General features: G+C 31.8%; 4 protein-coding genes across 4 annotated transcripts; 3 read left to right on the top strand and 1 right to left on the bottom strand.

Moving 5' to 3' along the window:
• Positions 1–833: 833 nt before the first annotated feature.
• Positions 834–2,244, bottom strand: LOC113404056 (cytochrome b-c1 complex subunit 1, mitochondrial-like). The gene has a single exon (XM_026644801.2). It carries the CDS (start codon positions 2,240–2,242, stop codon positions 839–841), a length of 1,404 nt encoding a protein of 467 aa, XP_026500586.2. The 5' UTR covers positions 2,243–2,244; the 3' UTR covers positions 834–838.
• A 2,244-nt stretch (positions 2,245–4,488) lies between these two features.
• Positions 4,489–5,856, top strand: LOC113404055 (cytochrome b-c1 complex subunit 1, mitochondrial-like). Its single transcript, XM_064220276.1, has one exon. The coding sequence runs from the start codon at positions 4,489–4,491 to the stop codon at positions 5,854–5,856; it is 1,368 nt and encodes a 455-aa protein (XP_064076346.1).
• Positions 5,857–11,685: 5,829 nt separating this feature from the next.
• On the top strand, positions 11,686–13,579 carry LOC113404041 (uncharacterized). Its single transcript, XM_026644779.2, has 4 exons — positions 11,686–11,840; positions 12,233–12,463; positions 12,587–12,878; positions 13,088–13,579. The coding sequence occupies exons 1-4, from the start codon at positions 11,728–11,730 to the stop codon at positions 13,577–13,579; spliced, it is 1,128 nt and encodes a 375-aa protein (XP_026500564.2). The 5' UTR covers positions 11,686–11,727.
• Positions 13,580–16,031: 2,452 nt separating this feature from the next.
• On the top strand, positions 16,032–17,237 carry LOC113404040 (actin-1-like). The gene is made up of 2 exons (XM_026644778.2): positions 16,032–16,383; positions 16,467–17,237. Exons 1-2 carry the CDS (start codon positions 16,037–16,039, stop codon positions 17,227–17,229), a joined length of 1,110 nt encoding a protein of 369 aa, XP_026500563.2. The 5' UTR covers positions 16,032–16,036; the 3' UTR covers positions 17,230–17,237.
• Positions 17,238–17,545: the final 308 nt, after the last annotated feature.

The raw sequence follows: 17,545 nt of genomic DNA, 5'->3' as shown, positions 1-17,545 counted from the left end.
TTTATAATATATGCGAACTATGAATACAATTCATACCAAAAAAACAAGAAAATCTATGAGTAGGTGTATTTATGAAGTTTGCATGATAGTCAAACCGTTATAACATACTTGCGTCCACCAGGACACAATCAGATACAAGCCTAACCAACATTATAAAGTGAGTTCGTTTATTTGTTACGCTTTCAAGTGTCAACTACTTAACCGATTATCATGAAACTGCATACATATGTCCTCTGTACGGACACAGGATACAACATCTACCTCTACCCTCACTTACGCGAGCGAAACCGTGTGCGGAAACTAGATTTAACGGTTCCATCTTAGGATGTGCCAGGGCAAGTTAAAAAAAAAACCTTTTGCTTTAAATTGCCCGTTTATTGAGGAAGGGTGTTGTCACAGCAGAAACCATTAGCGTCAAGCAATCTAAAATACTAAAGGACTTGTGTTGACACGCAGCGACAGGCTGCATTCATTTAGTTTTTAGTTATGTCATGTATATACCTAAACCGAGAAATACAGTAAGTATTAAAAAAACATAGTTTTTTTATGAAAAAGGATCGTTAATTGTAACTATAAATATACGTCTAGAGAAGTAGAAGTATAAATTGCATAGTTGTACATGTAAAAAATGTAAACACGTATGTAATCATTTTGTTAATTTAATTTAATCGTAGACAATAATTATCGTACATCACAAATTACTAGTAAATCCACGATTACCAGCTATCATATACATCTATACGAATATATACTCCTGTCTTGAATTGACAGCTAAACCAATAGTGAAAGCTTGTCGGGCTATAAAATAAAAGATATTCTTTTGTTGGTAACACTGTTTTCATACTCGCACCCAATACATATAACTTCTAATGCGTGAGTACGAAAGTAAATTTTCAGTGGATCCTATACCCACGACAACCGGGCACCTGTCGTAAATGTATACATTACAAACATTTTGTAAATCATTCGCTGTTATTTTATCGATAATATTAATTCTTTCCTGAAGGTCGATTCGACGACCAGTACGAAGAATACTAAAGCCAATATCGTGGCAAGCTCCAATCGCAGTTTTTAGTTGTCTGATTAATTCAGATTTCATTTCGTTTTTAGCTCTTATTAACTCGCTATCGGTTATCATATAGCATAATCGCATCCATTCCTCCTGTACTGTTAAAAGCATATTATCCACTTCTTCTCTTGATGAAATGAATTCTACACCCCAGAGTCCAACATCCTGATAATAATAGCCGAATGTTTTGTAAGATTCGCAAAGATTGCCAGATGAAGCAACATGAGCGATGTTCATTCCATGATTAGTACCGCCCGGTTGTGATTTATCCCAACCACCCAATACCGACGAAGCAAGTTCCATTACAATTTTATCATCGTCTCCAAAAGAAGGGCCTTCCACAGCGATGGCAACATGTGCAATATTCATTGAATCATCTCTATATACTACTTGTGACCCTGTATATCTATTAGGACCCATTGTGATTGGTTTTTGACATTTCGCCGATTCAGACTCTGTTTTGGAGAACTGTTCTCCTAAGTTTAACATCAAAGTATGTTTTACTCCTCCGACTGCTACGAGTACAATTCTCTTTGCTATGAACAGTTTGTTTATGTAATCCGAAATTGGCTTCGATTTTATATTATAAAGATTGTAACTAGGACCCATTACAGTTTGGCCTAATGGAGTACCCTGAAAGGCGGTTGAGTGCAAATAGTCATATAAAACTTTAACAGAAGATCTGTCGTATTCTAACATTTCTTTGTATACAATGTGTTTTTGAAATTCAATTTCAGAATCCGTTAATGCATTGTTGAAGATGCAATCAAACAAAATATCAGCGACAAGGTTTATTTCCGATGAAAGGCATTCCACGTAGTAAGCGCTAGTGTCTCGAGTTGTAAAACATTTAAATTTCGCCCCAGTCTTTGATATTTCACTTTCTAAAACTGTCTTTGGTCTTTTCTTGCTGCCTTTAAATGCAATGTGTTCAAAAAAATGTGTAATACCATTCAGAGTTTCATTTTCATACCTTGATCCAGCGTCTATATAAATTCCCATACACACATTGTTGCACTGTCGTTCTTCCGTGGCGACAGTTAGACCATTAGATAGCACGGAACATTTTGTTCTTGGTAACTCATTTAAAAAACGTAAATAGGTGTAATTCTTACGGTCACATGTAATACACGGAATTCGAATATTTTTAAGTATTTTGTAACATCGAATCATGTCTATTTTCGATCGATTCTAATCAATATTGTTGATTATAATGTTGACGTTGTAAGCCTACAAACAAAGACACAGATTAAGGCAAAAAGTGCATAAATTCTACGGCCTCTTTTAAGGTATTTAAGACATAATGTATGTCAAAAAGTTTATTGATATACTCAACTTTATAAATAATTAGAAGACAACACGTCTCTATGGATATATAGGTCCTTATATATGAAATTAGCGTTTTTTACGGGAGGAATATAAAGTATTTTTTTTTTTCGTCGAATTACATTTAATTAGTGTATTAAGTAAGTAAGTTAAGTAAATAAGTAAGTTTTTTTATATTGGTTATTATTTTAAATAAATTTTGTGGAAATTTTAAAGGGCTACCTTTAGTACGAATTCGGTCATGTTCGAATACGAATTTCCACCAGCGTCCTTTCTGGTCATTTTATTTCGGTTGCTTTGAAATAAATTCCTAGTTTTTATACATTTTCGGAAAGCTAATTAAACGATTATGTTTTTAAAATAATCTGCAGAACAAGTTTCATAATGATTTTTTTGTTTTTTCATTTCCATCTCGCATTTTTAATTTTGGACCGATAATTATTGTTTAATTATTGAAAAATATCCAGTGTTTAATCGTTTTTATAAATCAGAAGAAAAAAGTAGATTTTAATCGAAACTTTTTTTTTAATAAATATTTGAAGTTGCAATTTTGACTTATTTTGAAAATATCTAAAAAACGTGATAACTCAAAAATGGTTCACTTTTGCATCATGCATATGGGGGGTTAAAATTATCGCTAATAGTCACCCCTATCACCTCCTAACGGGAATACGTCGCATTACCAATAACCCTGTATATCTGATGGTAGGTGGTCATCCCCAAGTTGCTTTGTACCTTGTGCCTGTGGTTGCACTGGCTCATTCACCCTTCAAACCGGAACACAAAAATATCATATATTACTGTTTGGCTGTAGGATATGTGTCGAGTGGTGGTCTACCTAAACGGGCTTGTACAATACTCTACCACTAAGTAAATAAAAAAAGAACAAAAACAAAATGTCATTTATTAAATATATTTATATTTATATCTATTTATTTTTCAGAACATTTTTCAATAAAGTAAATTGTGACATGAATGCATAAGTACCTACTACATGTACGATTGGAAAAATAATATATTTTATAAAACAAAGTCGCTTTCTGTTTCCGTTTGTATGTCAGCTTTCTTCTTCGACATCATTCAATGGTTTTTATATAGTTTTCACAAATGGAAAGAGGTATATATAAACGAAGGTTTACATATATAATTTGTAAATATTTTGTAAATAAAATATTATAATTCATACTAGTTTTTGCCCGCGTGTATCGCCCTTGGATTTTGATAGCTTATGGTTATACTTGTGGTTTAAGCTTGCCTGATACCACATTTCATCAAATTCGGTACAGTAGTCTCGCCGTGAAACCGTAACAGACAGTTACTTTCGTATTTTTAATATTAATATAGATTTCTCATTTATCATACTTCTATAAACTAAGTATACAATAGGCGATATAAAGCACATTTTTCATTCTCTATATTAACAAGAGGCATCCGTGTAAAACCGGGGCGGGTTCCTAGTTGATTTAACATATTATTATGTTTCGAATAGAAATTTAACAAAATCGAACGATAGTATTGGCTTATTGATTCTCGCCCTGGAAAATTAGATCTACAATTGTGGCTTGGTTAATGGTTTATACAAATCATTATTTAAGTCAATAAACCTCACAATATATATAAATTAACTTTCATATAAATTTAGTTATTGAAATATTAGGTTCGTTTAAAATAACCATGTATTTCGTGTTAAACATTAGAAAACCTTATTCGTCCAATTTCAAATAATTTTACTTTTGTTATTTGGTTAATAAATAGTTAAATACATGTACTGCAAATATTTATAGTTATTACTATTTCATTAAAACATTTTCTTACATTACGTACCCAACCCTCTTATTAATAAATGTCCCATACAAGATTGTAATTTTAAAATAAAAGGTTGTAAACCAAAAAATTTCAAAGTTTTCAAATATCGTATCCAAAGAGTATATATATTAAATATCACCTACATTCAAAGATAATAGAATCCCTATGTGTCACATAAATTGACGTTGTAAAATAATATGATATCAACTGTACTTGTGTACTTAACACACGAACAAAAGTTTTAATTGTTGTGCATTTATTTTGAAAACATATAGTAATCTTTGATAATGTTTAAATTTTTATTTAAACCCTCTATTAATAATAGTGAAAACTTTCGTAATTTTTCCACTTTTTTAAAATTATTTTCAAGTTCACAAATTTGCGTGGAACAACTGAAAAATGGAGTAACAGTAGCTACTGAAGAACAATGTTCTCCTTTAACGTGCCTTTCACTCATTATTGAAACAGGTTCTAGATTTGAAAATAGCTGTAATAATGGTATTTCTAACTTCATCGAACATATAGCTCTGTCAAAAAATGACGTACAGGAGTCCTGCTACAATAACTGTATAAAAATTAATGCTGTCACCACTAGAGAATACCAAAGATTTTCAGCCGTATGCACGGATATACACGTTTCGGAATGTGTCGATATCTTGACAAAATTTGTTACTAATCTTGAGTGGAATGACGATGACATGGAATTGCAAAAAAATAAAATATATTTAGAAGCAATTGATTGTGATAATAATCCAAAATCATTAGTGTTCGATTATTTACATCAAACGGCATTCCAAGGAACGCCTTTAGGACAGAGTGTATTGGGTCCAACCACTAACATAGCGAAATTTGATAAAAGTCTCATTTGCAATTTCATGAAGGAAAATTATCAGCCTCATCGAATTATTCTCGTTTCGTCAGGCGGTGAATCACATTGCTCAATTGTTGACAGAGCAAATTCGACTTTGGGTTACATAATGCCTAATGAATACAAAACATTCAATGCTGGCCCTCAGCGTTACACTGGTTCAGAAGTTATTTACCGTGACGATTCGATGCCTTTCGCTCATGTAGCTTTAGCTGTTGAAGTCCCGGGTTATAATAGTCCAGAATATTTACCACTTTATGTAGCAAGCTGTCTGACAGGGTCGTGGGATAGAACACAAGGTGGGACAAATAGACATGGCTCTCCCCTAGCACGCGCTGCGTCAACTTCAAAACTGTGCGAGTATTTTAAGTCATTTTACATACCTTATCGAGATGTAGGATTGTGGGGAGTTTATTTTATTGGCAATGCAAAATATTTAGATGAGATGGTATCGAATATACAAGATCAGTGGATGCATATGTGTATTACAACACAATATACAGATATCGAAAAAGCAGTAAATATAGTTAAAGTAAAATTAGCTAAGCGAGTTGATGGCGTTATAAATTCTTGCTATAACATAGGCTTACAAGTGTTGTATACATCAGAACGAAAATCGTTATCGGATCCTTATAATGAAGTATCGAAAATAAAGGAGGATACTATTAAAGATGTTTGTTTTAAGTATATATACGACAAATGTCCAGTAGTTGCAGCAGTTGGTCCTACGGAGACATTGCCTCATTACAACAGGATCAGATCTGGTATGTACTGGGTGAGACTTTAAAAAAATAGTTCATGTAATTTTATAATTGTGTTTTACTTATTAAATAAAATATATCTTTAAAAATATGATGAAATTGTATTTTAATTGTCGTAGCAATTTTAATTATACACCATGTAATCAGTCGGATGTCGTATTCTATGGATTATTCTAAATGTATTTACTACTTTACATAAGTGCTGTAAATTATCCGATTAGGTCATCTTGAGTCTGCGTTTCCAAAGCATGGGACGTGACTTGAATTAAACTTTAACAGCATATGGTCTTGGAATCGACTAATTTGTGAATTGTATAAGCGTCCTTGTCGTAGATAGTTTATTCCATACATGAGGTATAAATGGAATATAAATTGATCCCAATAAAGTTTGTAATACAGAACAGTAATACAGAATGTTGAATTTTATATGAGTAAGCCTTGTAATCATTTTAAGTAGATTTCACTGGTTTAAGGATGATGAATGTTTGGTTTCCATAGGGATAATAAATTATTATTCAAATTCTAGATATTTTAGATATCGAACGAACGTATCGTTCGATATACATATGTATATTACAACAACATGATATTAACATGTTAGAGAGTTTAATATGACTGTAATCGTTATAACATTTGCTGGATTATTAACATTTATTGGATGTGATATTCCGTCGGAAACAATATAAAAAAACCTACCGATTTTTTTATCTATTATTAGTTTGGCATCTTGCAACACTCATTTAACCTCGCAAAAATATCCGTGAATGATTGAAATATGTATTTAAAGTCCAGTTTTGGGAGTTAACCTGTTAAAATGTTAACCCGTTGAATATGGAAACTACAACAAAAACTTAATAAAATGTTATTCATAACAAATAAAATGTATTTTATTTGAATTTGAATCGTCAATATTTAAACACTATCACCGTTTCTGAAAGCAGCCTCATATATAAATAGTTTTCATAAACTGCTGTATACAATAAGTTGTCCAAAAGCTGGGACTGGTACACCCGGTTCCAAATATCTTGTCTGCGTCATTAAGGAACACCCTTTTCACTCTTGTTTGCGACAAAAATAGTTTGAATAAATAAAATTAATATACATTTTAATAATACGATATTATATTTAAATATGTCTCATACATTTTGTAATACTGATAAATTTATTTAATATTTATAAATGCAGATGTCTAAATATTAAACCTGAGGTTTTATTTGATGAACGACAAAGATCCATTCCTCATCCCTTATTTAATTCTTTTAGATAGGATTTTATTAATCGATATTTTAAATATGTATTATTTTAAACATGAGCTAAATACTAATAATATAAGGTATTATCCTGCTTAAAATGTGGATAGAAATGTCTAACTTTAAAAGTAATGTAACTCCATGGAAACTTTCATCACCAAGAGGGTGACTAGTAGGTGCTTTACTCAATTTATACATTGGGTAAGGTAAATTTCTATACGAACTTGTAAATATCAATATTAAAACTCAAAAAACGACAAATCTCTATTGAAACTCATCCCATTATTATATTGTTGTTATGGCATGAATTTTCTAAAACTCTACAACAACTATTTATATATATTCATAAGTAGAAACATAAAAACTGAAATCCGTATTTAAAGTATAAAAAATCACGAAATCTACAAAGATTAAAGAGCAAAAATAAAATTAACAAATCAATAAAATAAACCTAAGTATCGATTTCCGAGGGAATAACAAAAATAAATTTAAAACAGAAATAACGAATTTCTATACAAACTTTCATTACATTAGCGCCTTAAGAGATGAATTAAAAAAAATCCGTTCGTAGTGCACATCACAAAAGGAGGAAAGCTTTATAGTTTAAGTAGATATAATTAGTCAAGATAGGTAGTGATATATATAAATAAAGATATATTAGATAATCGTGAACAGTTCGTAGTTCATAATACACGAGTAGGAGTGGTATTGGCATGGAATATGTGAAACTGAGTTTTGTTTGTCTCTACTCCTTCGATTGGAATAAGCTATATGAAGTTGGTTCTTAAAGATGAACACTGTCTTGTTAAAACATGCATTATCCTCCTAATGGAAACGACGCCCTGACGGTTTCAACGGAGACTAGCTAACTACGTACAAATACCAAAATACACAATGTTACACTTTCATTCCGATGACACGGTTTTTTTGATACGAGCGGAGAAAGATTGGTTATAACAACGACTGTAGCTGTTTTATGGGGCTCGGTACTTCGGGAGTGAAATATAGCTAGCTTCATAACTTTCAGCTGCTGTTCAGAATTTCTTGCTAAATAGATCTAATTACTTTTATTAGGCCGGTTTGGGACCTGTCTGTTTTCGAGATTTTTATTCGACAGATGTTTTCTGTTACCAAGGATTCTTGGGCCAATCATTGAGCCAACTTGGCCCTTTTTTAAAGTCCATATATTTATTTATTTTGTATTATTGACATACTGGCATTTGGGTCAAATTTTAGTCTTGGGATATGCGACATATTTTATATGATTTAAGATAGAACTTCGTACAAGACTTTGTCGACTTCTTTATGAAATATGTAAAGTTTAAAATATAAGTTCAGAGCATAATGACTTATGTCATGAACGACGTTCAAAACTTTCTTTCTTCTTATTCGTATGGAATTTTTACTTTTCACTGATTTTCAAATATTCCAACAACTGCAGCATCTTAATAAAATAACTTTTATTTTAATTATTGGACTATATCATATATAACGTAGATACTTTAAATATTCTTAATAAATGTGCTGTAATATCGAATAAGGATAACCGTATCCTGTAATGATATGTATACAGTTTTGTATTATAAATAAATAAACAATAAATAGATTGATCGTTTGTGCAAAGTACCACCATCACATGTTCTATCCATTCCACCAACTCGCATTGGAGCAGCGTGGTGGAATATGAGCAAACCTTCTCCTCAAAGGGAGAGGAAGCCTTAGCCCAGCAGTGGGAAATTTACAGGCTGCTAATGTATGTTCTATCGCCGAACAGAAATACTTAGTATTACTGTGTTCCGCTTTGAAGAACGAATGAGCCCGTGTAACTACAAGGGATATTATATTTAAGCTACCAAAGCTGGTGTGTTGGGAGGTATTAGTGATGTAAGGTATGGTTAACATTTCTTACGGAGCTAATATCTCTGTGAGGTTCAGTCCACTTATCATCAGATCCATTGGCTAGTCTGCTTACCTTCTTTATTTAATTAAAAAAAAAACTTTAACATTAAATTGTCTATTTGGAAATGATTGAATGAGTTTTAGTGGAAAGGTTATCCTTACAGCTTCTTGCTTTTATTGTTAAACACCAAAATAAATTGAAGTGAAACTGGCAAGTCCATTATTATTTAAAGCAATGTACTACTATTTTAGATAAGAAGATATTCCGTCTTTAAAACTGTCTCTCAAGAAATTTCGCGCAAAAGATTCGAGCTTTATTAGGTTTTCTTAGATAATTTATTTACTAGTATCATGTGTGGTTGAAATTCAATTGGTTTTTTCACAAAGTTTGACAATATTCATACTGTGTCCACAGTCAGTGCCTTTCGAATTACATAAGTTTTGTTTTATAATAAAGGCTAAGAAATATTGTGTCAGTAATAACTATTAATAAATTATGTTATTGCAGTCTTGACTGATATCAGATACCTTTTTTATCTTAAGTACTGTGGTCTACACTGGTTAATTAATGAATGGATTTTCGATTATTCACGTGAAAGGTTGTGACCAAAATGTCGGCTCATGATGTAGAGAATCCGGCCTAATATCGGAAATGATTTTAATGGATTTCTATTACAGAATATATGCCTTTATTCGTTTATGATCAGTAATATTGGCATTGCAAAATGAAGACGATAAGATAAATTAGATATATTTAGATTACTCAAGTAATAAATAATTGGAAATATATGCTATAAGACCAGAACCCACTTATCTATTTTACATATATTAAATATTTAATGCATATCACTATTTCAGTGTTAATCGTATCTATTAAAAAGATAAATCACGTGTTTTGTTCGGATAATATAATTCTCTTATATGTTTTCTTCAAACTGGAGTCTGTAATAGAAATTGTCCAAAGTGAATATGGAGTTATTTTCTAACTCAAGATGCTTTTAGATTCTGCTCGTAAAGAGAGGTCCGCCAAACACATTTCAACGATCTAATAAAGATAAAACAAAGTTCTGACGTGAACTTTCGGCTCACTCTGCGTAAAGTTTATAGATGTTACTTGAATATTTGTATAGATCAGTAGCACTACCCATCGCGAATTCGCACTCGGCAAGTTAAACAAATATATTCTTACATTATCACCACAACTCGTTTGTTTATTCCTAAAATCTTAAATGACCATCTTTATTTACCGTGGTATTTTTTACACTTACTAGGACAATTGGATGTATACAAAGCGATGGGTGTAGAACTGCCCTTAAGACGTGGGTACACGTGAAATTGCTAAATATGAGTTACGTTTTATTATATTTTATCAGTCAATGATTCCAGAAAACAGGCAAAAGGCAATTCTTTTTCGTTTCAACAAAAAAATATTAGAAAAACAATTAGAAGTAATAGAAATAAATATAAAAGGTTTGAGATTTTCGGGAAGCATATTTATCGGTAACGCCCATTCGAACAAGGTCAACGACCTCTATACTCACCTTTTATTCTTTGTTCATTTATTTGTAAATTATGATTTAAGCTATACCTAATACTCATCCCGACTCGTCATGAGTAAAATAGGGAATCGACTTGCTATTTTGCTTGCTAAATTTTTCCTAATTAGATAAAATATTCGCTATTTGCCCGTACTGTGCGTAATACGCGGTACGACACACATCACTATTTTAAGAAATATTTCGAAAACGAATGATTTGAATAGCATTGCATAAAACGGAAATTTGTCTATTTTTGAAATATTTTTGATTTTTTTAAAGGTTTAAAACTTTAACTATTTTTTTTTAATAATTGATAGTTACTGTTAGTTATATATAAAACAAACTTTCCTATGTACGTTTTGAATATTTACAAATCTATCGATTATTTACACGTTTATACATTTACATCGTATACTTATATATCAAAATGAATATGTTATTTACCTTAATATGTAAGCAGTGGGATAGGCATGTAACTTTACAATTATTTACTTTAAAGTACAATAGACGTTTCACTTCTTCCACGTAAACGATATTCGTTTAGAAATAAACTCTCGTTTTTATATCAAATTTAATTTAATATTACGAAACATTTGTATACTTTTTTTAACTATCTACTGCTTTTCAATATATACAGTTGAGAATATAAACTTAATCATAGGTATTTTTTCCTTCCGTTACATGTAAAACGGCTTAATTTTAATGGATTTCAGTTGGATAATAGTCGAAGCGTCCAACAAGGGTAAATAATCCCTCAGGACATTTTTTTATCTTACTAACATCGATTTTGATCCCCACGTGGACATTTACCGACATTTTTGTAAAACGGCACACGTCGAACAAATTGTCCGGCCCGAGAAATTGAACTTTTAAATCAAATACGTGTGAAAAATTGTTTTTCGAATTTTATTTTAAAAATTCGAATGTATTCGTAATGTATGTGTGTATGAACTTCGCGTTTTGTTAAGACATACAATTACAATTAAAGTATATATTACATACAATTAAAGTAGAATTAGATTCTATGACATTTAGTTAAGGTCATTGAATTATTCCAAAATTAATTTAGCTTGGTTATTTAAAATATTAAGATACTTAACGAATTACAAAGAAATCTATTAAGCTTCGCTATAATTCAACTAGGCTATGAATAAGTTAATAATTTTATTATAACTCATTTGAAAAAAGTTGTCTATCAAAATAATATAAAATGCCGTCACACGATACTGTATCAGTGGTTCTCGATTCAGGGTCTTCGTCTACTAAAGCTGGATTTGCTGGAGAATCCTTTCCTCGATGTATAATACCAACAACGGTTGGAAGGTTATATTATTGTAGATCATAAATACAATTTTGATTAGATAAATATTATCTACTGATGGTAGGACTTTGTGTCAGGCGTCTGGGTAGGTACTTATCACATATTTTACCGCCAAAGAGCAATAATATACAAGGTGAGTCAGCCAATGTAACTACAGTCTCAAGGGTCATAACGTCTTTGTTCCCAAGGTTGGTGACGCATTAGTGTTCTGAGGAATGATTAATATTTTTACAGTACCAATATATGTATATGGGCCGTGCCAATTACCATCAGGTGGCACCATATCAGGTGGTCCATTTGCCAATCCGCCTGTATATATGTATATATAGTTCTTTTTTCACTCAAAAGAGTACTATCAATGAAGGTTTGTAATATCATTTCAATATATGGTTAGGTTTCGACAACACGGTCTCATTGATGGAACCCCCGATGTATATTTTGGCACTGACGCGATAAAGAAGAGAGGAATATCAAAATTGGCATGGCCTGTCAAAGATGGTATGATAGACAATTGGGATGAAATGGAGAAACTATGGCATCACATATTTTACAGAGAACTTCATGTTCCTCCAGAAGAATCTCAGATAATGATTGCTATTCATCCACTTACTACTAGAAAAGACAAGTAATTATTTAAACAAAAGTTTCCTTTAAATAAATACTAGTTCATTGTTTATTAATAATATATTTTGGCATCAAATTACAAAACTGACTTTATTAATATACGAGTATACCTTTTTTATTATAGAAAAAGAATGGCAGAAATACTTTTCGAGTCTTTTACGATTCACGATTTGTACTTGGCAGTATCTACTTCATTAGTATTACATGCCAGCGGTAGAACTTCGGGAGTTGTCTGGGAAAATGGTCACTCATGCTCATATGCTTCGCCAGTTTTTGAAGGATTCCCTTTAAAACATGCAACTGTCTGTTCCAAAATAAATGGAAACATTTTGACAGATCGCCTTCAGAACCTTCTCGTTCAGATCGGATATTCTTTTACAACTCCAATTGAGAGAGACATTTTGGAAAAAATTAAGGTATCTTATTAGAATAGATAATGCAAAAAATAGTTTGTTACGCTTTCACGCATTAATTAGTCAACTGATCATAATGACATTTTGTATTCAAGCTGACAGGAATACACAGGAAGATAAAGAATACCTAAAACCAAACTGCCACCACAATGCAAAGTTATTAATCTATTAAATAAAAAAATATGTATTAATATAAAGTTTTTCTATTTCAGAGCGGATTATGTTATGTAGCAACAGATTATAATAAAGCATCAACTACGTTCAAAATTTCTAAAGAAAGTGTCCCTTTCAATCTTCCGGATGGACAGCATGTATTGATTGGTTCAGAAGCCTTTGATTGCCCTGAGTTACTTTTTCAGCCAAATTTACAAGGACTCGATTGTCCTAATGTAACGGATGTTATTTGCTCAAGTATTTACAAGTGTGATTTGGAGTATAAATCTCTTTTCTTCGATAATATAGTGTTATCAGGTGGTTCCAGTATGATTAAAGGGCTACCAGAACGTTTGACCGTCGAATTGACTAGAAGAGTAATTGATTTGCCAGGAATAAAGGCGAATGTCATTGCAATGCCTTCCAGGAACTTAGGAGCTTGGATTGGCGGATCTATTTTAGCATCACTCGAATCTGCAAAAGGCTTTTGGATGACAAAAGATGAATATGAGGATGGTGGAGCAGAAAGAATTCTTTATAAATGTTATTAATAAACTTAATGAAATTTATATAATCGTATTTCATTATTTAAATACATGTTTAACGATAAAGAAACATGGAAATAGAGCAATGTAACCTGGTATAAATTATGATGAAGGACTTAAAAGCCATCGATAGCTCGGTAATCGTCAAAAAGAATGCGCCGAAATTAAATTTGAATATTTTTTTTTATAAGAAACTTGCATTGTCCGCGTGTTTATTCGCAATTATTTCAGTTTGTAACTGTAAGAGTCTTATTGTTACTGAAATAAAAAATATATTATTGCTGGATTATCGGTTCAACAGATTCAGATTTTATCTATTACAAACAAATCTTTATTCATAATATTATTATGTACGACTTTTTCTCTCTCTTCTAATAATTACTTCAATAACATTGGACTTTCATACAAACTACCATCCCATGTTTTAACCCCAAATGGGGGTTGATTTCTAAAGATACATTATTAGTACAATTCCACGCCATATATAGAGCATACATTTTAAATTTCAAGTCTTTTACTTCAAAAACAGAAATTTCATACAAACTTCCAAGCCCTGTTTAACTCCCTTACGGGTGGAGTTTCGTAAATTCTTAGCGGATATCTACATCCTACAAGGAATCTACCTGCCATATTTCAATTTTGTAGGTGGTATAGTTTCTGAGACTCAGTGATTAATCAGTGAGTGGTATTTCGCTTTTATATATGTTGATGAGATAGTTCGTTGTAAAATACAAGCGATATATGAATATAATATTATGACTTGGTGGTAGGGTTTTCATTAATCCAATCTGGGTAGGTTGCATTAAATATTCTGCCGATTAAATAAACAGGTATCGTTCAGTTCTCGATCAGTTTGAAGGGCGAGTGAGTCGTAAATACAGACGCAAGTATCGTAGGATCCAACGTTGGTTGTGCATTGGCGAATGGACGGTAAATATTTCCTCTAGTGCCAATGTTTGTGAGCAGTGGTGACCATTTCCATCAGATATCTCATTTGCCAGTCTCAGATCTATTTCAATAAACATTACAGATTATTTTAAATTTATCATTATTGATATTATGAAAAATGAACAATGTTACTTCGTTCTATATATTCAGCTCGGGAAGCGAACCCGTAACACCCGTGAGCGAGTGTTTATAGTGCTATTGTTTTTTTCCGACTGCGCTCGTTTGACTTCCCCAGCTCTCGGTTTCACCATCCCTTACAAAGGGAAGAGAACCTTTGTATGTTGTACATACGTATTCGTGTCATATTAATACTATATCTATCTGTGTGTGTTTATTAAGGTGGCTTCGCATACTGAGATATATTTTATGTATACATTTTAAAAAGCGGTAATAAAGTAGAATGATGATTCTTATTAAAAATTCAATCATTCATTCATTCAAAATAATAGAAAAAAGACAATAAAACCAAAGACATTAAGTATAGTTGTGTAATTCGTATATTTTCTTTTTACAGAATACCCCAGGTCACATTGGACAATCATTTTAATTATTTGTAAGTATAACCTTGTCTCCTCTTAAATTCCTGCTAGCTACATAAGAACCTATTTCGGTCAGTCCTGTGATTTGTAATTGAAAACAAAAATTGTTATATAAAAATTGTTACAAAAATTTGAGCGAGGTAATTAACAAAATGAATATCAAAATATTCAGAAAAAGGGTTATCGAATTGGCTGCGTTTTGATATAGACGCTGCCCAGAATAATTGGGCCAATTGAAAGTTCTCGTTATCTAAAAGGTCTACTAATTCCTCTTAATAGTTAGTGTAAATGTTTTCTACCTATTTCAATATAAATAGAAATAATCGCATATATTTTCTTTATATAAACATCGGTTTGCTTCATACAAAAATTGTACCCATTATGCGTGCAGAGAATATTGAGATATGAGCATAGTTAAAGTGAATATAGAGCAGAAGTGCAGAATGTTAAACTTTCTTTATAAGTATTTTTAAAAATACATACTATAAAATTAAATTTTACAGAACTAATTATAGATGATGTAGGTTGCCCATTGGTTGAAATTCGATCTTAATATATAGTTTTTCAAGTTGAGATCTTTTAGGTGAGTGTATACTAGTATTATTTATGTCGTTCACTAGACGCAAAATGTTGTCTTTATAAAAAATAATATTCAATTTTACCTTAGAGTACCTCGCTTAGAAGTTATTAGTGGCAAGCTGAAGCAGACCGGAAATTAAGAGTTTTTTGGTACCCTTTATCCAGCACAAGTAGAAAATTGGTATCGCTAGCAATAGTATATAGTTTAGTGTATGTACCTTCAATCATCTAAAATTTTGAAAGGATCTGGATAAAAATAGAGTGTTATCACTTGTCTATGAATAAGGAATTAGAATCACTAATTTTTTTTAAATAAATGAGTAACAATTATATACGTCAAACTTCAATTCTGACAATAGGAATCTTATAGTTCTTAATGTAACAACGTAATATAAATATGTCCTTCGAAAAACCTGCAGTTGTAATTGATAATGGTAGTTATTGTATTAAAGCTGGCTTTGCGTGCGACAATCATCCCGTTGCCATTTTTAGAACGTTAATTGGAAGACCAAACTACTTACATGGAAGTTACGGACGCCAATATTACGATGTGGCCGTCGGAGATGAAGCAATAGCAAGAGTTGAAGATTTGGAGCTAAGTCATCCGGTGGTAAATGGTAGGATAGTGCACTGGGATAATATGGAAAGAATTTGGCACCATACTTTCTATAGAGAGTTGAAGGTCGCACCGGAAGATCGTGCCGTTATCTTGGCTTGCGGACTAACTGCAACTATAGAGGAAAAGTATGATAGAGTAGAATTAAATTAAAAGTTTTGATTAATAAATATATGTACTAAATAATTATTTGTATTTTAAAACATTTCAGAATTAAATGCTGTGAAGTATTCTTTGAAACACTTAACAATCCAGCTGTGTGCATTCAGTCACAGAGCGTGCTAGCGATGTATGGTTCTGGAACTACTACTGGCATATGCGTGGATATTGGGTACGATACTACGGATATAATACCCGTATATGAAGGGGGAATGACAAAGTATGCTCATATGAGTACAAATCTAGCAGGTTCACAAATTTCAGACTATTTAAAGAAGTGCTTGGCTGATCGTAATCTCCTACAAGAAATCAAATCACCTCACGATATTGAAGATATAAAAACAAGTACCTTATACATTACACCAAATTGCGCCATGTCGAGAAAAGACTATATACAGAATTATAAATTGTCTAGTGGTGATGTCATAGAGGTAAGTAATGAAGCATTTATGGCAGCAGAATTGATATTCCAACCAGATTTGGTTAAAGGAGAGAAAACTAATATTATACCACTGCACGAGGCTATAGTTACTGCTTCATTAAAATGTGATCCGGAAATAAGAACGGAAATGTATGATGCTATTGTACCTTGTGGAGGAATGGCAACAATACCTGGATTTAATGATAGATTACAAGTTGAATTAGAACGTTGTATTATTAGTCCTTTTACAATACTTTCTTCGCCTGAGCCATATGCTGTGTCTTGGTTGGGTGGAGCTACGTTTGCAGGACTTCCTGACACTGAAAAAATTTGGGTGAAAAAAAAACAATTTGAAGATCACGGTGAAAGAATTGTGAGAAATAGGTTTTTGTAACCGTGTTTTTTTTTTCAAATATTCACTTGATGTTGTTAATTTATTCTTGTCACTTTTCTCAAAATATATGTAAGTTTAATAAAAAAATATAAAAGGCATTGAATTAATAAGAAATATTTTAAGTTCTTATCAATAAGTAATATACTTTTACTTAAGAAAAAAGTTCGTGGACGGTGTTTCAGTTTATGTACAATAAAACTTATCAAATTTCGATAGTTTATAATCTACCGAGAAATAATACGTTAAATTGTTAGCAGTGTGTTAAAGTACACAATCTATCGAAAGTTTTCAATATCTCAAGATGATTGACACATAC

This window comes from Vanessa tameamea, chromosome Z, assembly GCF_037043105.1.
Source record: "Vanessa tameamea isolate UH-Manoa-2023 chromosome Z, ilVanTame1 primary haplotype, whole genome shotgun sequence".
In the NCBI taxonomy this organism is placed as follows: Eukaryota; Metazoa; Arthropoda; class Insecta; order Lepidoptera; family Nymphalidae; genus Vanessa; species Vanessa tameamea.
This window is presented reverse-complemented; position numbering and strand designations above follow the sequence as displayed.

What these genes read in the sequence shown, in the direction of transcription:
- LOC113404056 (XM_026644801.2), bottom strand. Translation starts at nt 2,242, where the DNA reads ATGATTCGATGTTACAAAATACTTAAAAATATTCGAATTCCGTGTATT.
- LOC113404055 (XM_064220276.1), top strand. Translation starts at nt 4,489, where the DNA reads ATGTTTAAATTTTTATTTAAACCCTCTATTAATAATAGTGAAAACTTT.
- LOC113404041 (XM_026644779.2), top strand. Translation starts at nt 11,728, where the DNA reads ATGCCGTCACACGATACTGTATCAGTGGTTCTCGATTCAGGGTCTTCG. An exon ending in ATACCAACAACGGTTGGAAG is followed by an intron (nt 11,841 to 12,232) that starts GTTATATTATTG and finishes ATATATGGTTAG; the next exon opens with GTTTCGACAACACGGTCTCA. An exon ending in ACATTTTGGAAAAAATTAAG is followed by an intron (nt 12,879 to 13,087) that starts GTATCTTATTAG and finishes TTTCTATTTCAG; the next exon opens with AGCGGATTATGTTATGTAGC.
- LOC113404040 (XM_026644778.2), top strand. Translation starts at nt 16,037, where the DNA reads ATGTCCTTCGAAAAACCTGCAGTTGTAATTGATAATGGTAGTTATTGT. An exon ending in ACTGCAACTATAGAGGAAAA is followed by an intron (nt 16,384 to 16,466) that starts GTATGATAGAGT and finishes AAAACATTTCAG; the next exon opens with AATTAAATGCTGTGAAGTAT.